This window comes from Cricetulus griseus, unplaced genomic scaffold (genome assembly GCF_003668045.3).
Source record: "Cricetulus griseus strain 17A/GY unplaced genomic scaffold, alternate assembly CriGri-PICRH-1.0 unplaced_scaffold_226, whole genome shotgun sequence".
NCBI lineage: Eukaryota > Metazoa > Chordata > Mammalia > Rodentia > Cricetidae > Cricetulus > Cricetulus griseus.
Genome location: NW_023276949.1, coordinates 45,702 through 51,745, shown reverse-complemented (window position 1 = coordinate 51,745; position 6,044 = coordinate 45,702). Strand labels below are relative to the sequence as shown.

Sequence of the window (6,044 nt, the reverse complement as noted above, 5' to 3'; positions counted from 1 at the left end):
CAAGCTCAGCCACCAGTCACCTCATGGTAGGTGTGGACTTCCCAAAGATTGTGTCCCTCTTGCAAGGTCTGCCAACTCAGATTCTATGTGTGAGAGACCATCAGGTGTCAGTGCTCCCACTGTATACAGGCATTTGAAATTTGACCCACACTTGGAATCCTATCTTACCCTTATGTCAGGGACCAACACTTGTGTCCCCTCCTGCTGAATCGCTTCAATACACTACACCATGCATCCATTTTCTCCCAAATTGATCAGAATTTGAGGCAGTCAACAAGACGAAGAAGAAGACATCCATAGAACAGAAGCAGCAGGGGAAGAAGTCTAGAGAGCTCTCATGGAAGGGAAGCAAGGATATGAATGCTAAATCTTCCAGCTGCAAAGGCGCTGGCTTTCTCATGGCCTCTGCTTGTGGGGATTCCACATACCAGACACAGTTATGTGTCAGTTCACATCCACCAGGCAGCCATTGAATGTCCAGACTCAGAATCCATTCTCTCCATGAGGAAGATCCAAGGCAGTGTCCAATGTCCCTTTGCTCAGTCCTAGTCCTGCAGAACCTGATTCTGTCTTCTTCATTGAGGAGACAATGAAGGTCTTTTATATGAAGCCCTGAAGTGTGGACAGGCTGGCCAATCCCCTACAGGAAGAAATGGAATCCCAAGTCAGACAGCATCTTGTGGATCCCAAGTCAGACAGCATCTTGTGGATCACCTGCATACCCAGTTCTATATCAAGATTCAGATTCAACAAAGACTGGTGAATTCATCACAGCTTCATCAACAGTTCCAGAGGCCGACACAAAGCCTTCTGGAAGAGGATGGGAGACTCAATCAGCTCTCACCATTCCAGCCAAAGATAATGATGGAGCCTCTTCTGCCATCCAGTACCAGCTCTTTATTGAACAACTCTGTGAATTAGAAGCCTCTCTAGGAAATGTGTCCCAACTTGAATTCTTTAAGCAATTCTCATTACTTGACTTCTTTTACCAACTGCTGATACAGATTGTCTCAGCCAAGAAAACCAAACTGCATTTGGTAGCAACTACCTCTGAACCCTAAAGTGTTAGTTGAGGGCAGTAGTGTGAGAACAAAGTTCTGATTCTCTGTAGCCCAGGATGGCCTTTAATGCTCTGGGAGAAGCTTGCTTTACTTCCCACATGTTGGTTTTTATAACTTGTGGCTTAGAATTTGGACACAAGAGTACTAATATTTTTCAGTGACCATATTTGTGTCGTTTTTGTTTCCTTTCATGGTTAACTCTTTGTGCATACCCTATGCAACAATTTTGCAGAAATTGCGAGAGTGTATTTGAACCTTTGATATTCTCCTGCCTTTAGTTTAATTGACCCCTTTCAGGCAAAATTGGGGCAAGCAGAAGGACAGTGCTGAGGAGACCCAAGGGTATGGTCCCATCTAATACGCTTTTTGTCTACAGTGTTCACCACCATAGATGAAACCTGAGCAGGACATTATCTACCAAGCCTGCAACAGGCAATGGGGAGCTATGTGTGGATGAGCTAGGCTCTTTAGGGCTTCTCTGATCTATTTCTGTTTTTATTCCCAGTGTCTTTAGTCTACAAAGATCTCACAATGGAACCAAATTCCCATATGATCCCAGAATTTCATGTTCCCCATGGCTTGTCAATTCCACCTGGTGGAAAAAGGACTGGAGGAGCGGATACACTTCAAAGTAACAGATCCTCCAGCACTCTAACTGAACCCAGTCACCCAAGGTTCTACAAGTACCTCAGCATCACCATATCCCGATGGTCTCCTGACATCTCAAGTTCCTCCAAAGTCACAAGAGTCTTCCAATAATCCAAGGAGGCAGCAGAAAAGCAGAACATTCACTGAGGATAAAAACCTAGTACTGCAAGAACATTCTGATAAGTGCATGTACCTGAAGGAGGAATGCATGACTCTGGTTCAAAGGTTTGGCCTGGAGGAGCACCATATGGAGGTATGGCCTGTCTAGTGTCTCCCTTCACTCTTATCAGATAGCCCCTGACCCAGCAGGCATATGCATATTTCCCTGAGTAGTGCACACATTTCTCCCCTCAAGTACTGCGACTGCAAAGCCCTATAAATCTTATGGAATAGAGATAAAAGTGTTATCTTATGTTGCTCTAACTCTCAGTCCCCAAATACAGAATGGTGGTGTCCCCTCAGAGCGATAATTTTGCTCCAAAGGATCTTAATAGCTTCTACCTAAGGGCTTCCTTTAAAATGTCATCCTTGTATTAGAACCTTCCATATTCTCCTGGCTTCAAGTCCTGTTCATCCTGCCTTCATTCTATACATGTTCCTTCATCTTTGAAATCAGTGATAGATGAAGTATAAAGAGCATAGGCCAGGCATTTCTTCCAGCATCTTAAGATTTGGGGCCTTTTGGGGGCTCCCTGCCTCTCCTGATCTCTTTTGTTTGCTACTTTACAACTGGTTCAAGGCCAGACATGCTAAAGAGAATCAGAAAAAGGCCTGAGAAGTCCATGTGAATCCTGCCTGTGGATCTCAGGAGACAAGCCTCCCCAACAAGGTCTGTCCCTCTTGGCATATCACTCAGTCCCGATTCGGAGTGCCAGGGCCATTCAAGAATCTGCAGTACTACTCAACTTAGTCCCTGAATTAACTCTTAACATGATGAACCTGACTTCTCCATTGTGGATCACAAGTGTGAGAAGAAAAGCTTCTGAAAGAGTTAGGCTGTGGAGGGGCAGTAGATGCAGAAGAGTAGAGAACACGCTGAGAAGCTCAGCCACCAGCCATCACATGATGGGTGTGGACTTCCCAAAGATTGTGTTCCTCTTGCAAGGTCAGCCAACTCAGATCCGATGTGTGAGAGACCATCAGGTGTCAGTGCTCCCACTGTATTCAGCCATTTGAAATTTGTCTCCCACTTGGAATCCTTTTTTTCCATGTGTCAGCGACCATAACTTGGGATCCTTCACAACAACTCGACTGCTTGAACAATACAGTAGACCAGGCATCCATTTTCTCCCAAATTGATCAGGCTTGTGAAACAAACGAGAAGAGGAAGAGATCCATAGAACAGGAGCAGCCAGTGAAGAAGTCTAGAGAGCTCTCATGGAAGGGAAGCAAGGATATGAATGCTAAATCTTCCAGCTGCAAAGGCGCTGGCTTTCTCATGGCCTCTGCTTGTGGGGATTCCACATACCAGACACAGTTATGTGTCAGTTCACATCCACCAGGCAGCCATTGAATGTCCAGACTCAGAATCCATTCTCTCCATGAGGAAGATCCAAGGCAGTGTCCAATGTCCCTTTGCTCAGTCCTAGTCCTGCAGAACCTGATTCTGTCTTCTTCATTGAGGAGACAATGAAGGTCTTTTATGTGAAGCCCTGAAGTGTGGACAGGCTGGCCAATCCCCTACAGGAAGAAATGGAATCCCAAGTCAGACAGCATCTTGTGGATCCCAAGTCAGACAGCATCTTGTGGATCACCTGCATACCCAGGTCCAGATCAAGATTCTGATTCAACAAAGACTGGTGAATTCATCACAGCTTCATCAACAGCTCCAGAGCCTGACACAAAGCCTGCAGGAAGAGGATGGGAGACTCAATCAGCTCTCACCATTCCAGCCAAAGATAATGATGGAGCCTCTTCTGCCATCCAGGACCAGCTCTTTATTGAACAACTCTATGAATTAGATTCCTCTCTAGGCAACCTGTCCCACCCTGACTTCTTTGAGCAATTCTCACTACTTCTTTTAACAAGAATTCATTCTGATGTTTCTCACACCACTGCCCTCAACTTCCACACTATCAGGATCACAGGCCCTTGCTACCAAATACAGTTTGCTCTTCTTTGCTGAGTCAAAGTTCTGATTCTATGTAGCTCACACTGGCCCTTAATGTTTTGGAAACTGCTGGCTGTACTTCCCACATGCTGTTTTTTAGAATTCGTGGCTAAGAATTTGCACATAAGAGTTTTAATATTTCAGGGATAATATTTTTGTTACTCTTTCCTTTCATAGTTAACTGTTCCTATGTATGCAATATGTAAACAGTTTGCAGGTATTGTGAGTGAGTGTTTCTGCATGCAGTTCAGGCTGGCCTCTACCTTCTGCTTTTCGTTTTTCTGATGCCATGTTGTGATGTTCCAGGTATGAGCTAATATACTTGGCCTGTGAGCTTCTTGAATTTGTGAGTTGAATTAAAATATTGTGTTTATACCTTATCTTTAAATCCATGAATTGTTTTAAGTCTCATTCCATATGTTTATTAGTTCTTAATATGACACATATTGTCTAAAATCAGGAACAAGACAAGGCTGCACACACTCTCCATATCTGTTCAATATTTTATTTGGAGTTCTAGCTAGAGGAATAAGACAAGAAAAGGAGATCAAGGGGATTCAAATTGAAAAGGAAGAAATCAAACTTACACTATTTGCAGATGATATGATAGTTTACTTAAGTGACCTGAAAAACTACCAGTGAACAGGTACATCTGATACACATCTTCTGCCAAGTAGCAGGATATAAGTAGCAGGATATAAGATCAACTAAAATAAATCAGTAGTCCTACTTACTATGTACAGATGATAAATGCACTGAGAAAGAAGTCAGAGAAACATCACCCATTACAAGAGCAACTAACATAAAGTTTCTTTGGGTAAAACTAACCAAAAATGTGAGATACAAGTACAGTAAGAGTCTTTAAGGAAATAAATTATAGAAGATCCCAGAAAATGGAAAGATCTCCCATGCTCTTGGATAGGTAGGTCAACATAGTAAAAATGCAATCTTTTGAGTGATATGTACCTGGGTTAGCCGAAAGTTAGGTCTCTTTTTCGTGGCGCCTCCTACGCAGTCGGCACTGTCAACTTGAAGCTGAGTATCTCCTTCCCGGCCATCGGCTGCCAGAAACTCATCGAAGTAGACGATGAACACAAGCTTCGTACGTTCTATGAGAAGCACATGGCCACAGAAGTAGCTGCTGATGCTGTGGGTGAAGAGTGGAAGGGTTATGTGGTCCGAATCAGTGGCAGGATTGACAAACAAGGTTTTCCCATGAAGCAAGGCGTTTTGACCCATGGCAGAGTGCGCCTGCTGTTGAGTAAGGGGCATTCTTGCTATAGACCAAGGAGAACTGGAGAGGGGAAGCCCAAGTCTGTTCGAGGATGCATCGTGGATGCCAATCTGAATGTTCTCAACTTGGTTATTGTAAAAAAAGGAGAGAAGGACATTCCTGGACTGACAGATACTACTGTTCCTCGTCATTTGGGACCTAAAAGAGCTAGCAGAATTCGAAAGCTTTTTAATCTCTCTAAAGAAGATGATGTCCGCCAATATGTTGTGAGAAAGCCTTTAAACACAGAGGGTAAGAAGCCCAGGACCAAAGCACCCAAGATCCAACAACTTGTTACGCCACTTGTTCTACAACACAAACGTTGTCGTATTGCTCTGAAGAAACAAAGAACAAAGAAAAACAAGGAGGAGGCAGCAGAATATGCTAAACTTTTGGCCAAGAGAATGAAGGAAGCCAAAGAAAAGCGCCAGGAACAGATCGCCAAGAGACGTAGGCTGTCTTCGCTGAGAGCTTCTACTTCTAAGTCAGAGTCCAGTCAAAAAATAAGTCTTTAAGGATAACAAATAAATAATCACACATTGAAAAAAATGCAATCTTTTTGAAAGCAACCTACAGATTCAATGCAATCCCATCAAAGATCCTAACCCAATTCTTCAGAAACCTTGAAAGAATACTAAACTTCATATGGGAAAACAAAAAAAGCCAGGATAGCCAAAACACTGTACAATGAAGGAACTTCTGGAGGCATCACCATCCAACTTCAAGCTCTATAATAGAGCCACAGTGCTGATAACAGCTTGGTACTGGCATTTACATAAACAGTTTGACCAATGGAATCCAATTGAAAACCCTGGTATTAAGCCACACACCTAGGGAACACCTGATTTGACAAAGAAGCTAAAGTTATACAATGGAAAAAGGAGAGCATCTTCAACAAATGGTGTTGGCATAACTGGATTCAGACATGTAGAAGATTGCAAATAGATCCATA

The 6,044-nt window shown here is 43.2% G+C and overlaps 1 protein-coding gene across 1 annotated transcript; it reads left to right on the top strand.

Annotated features, from left to right (window-relative positions):
- Positions 1-2,774: 2,774 nt before the first annotated feature.
- LOC113838911 (40S ribosomal protein S6-like) lies at positions 2,775-5,631 on the top strand. Its single transcript, XM_035453771.1, has 2 exons — positions 2,775-2,814; positions 4,835-5,631. The coding sequence occupies exons 1-2, from the start codon at positions 2,775-2,777 to the stop codon at positions 5,605-5,607; spliced, it is 813 nt and encodes a 270-aa protein (XP_035309662.1). The 3' UTR covers positions 5,608-5,631.
- The last annotated feature ends 413 nt before the right edge of the window (positions 5,632-6,044 follow it).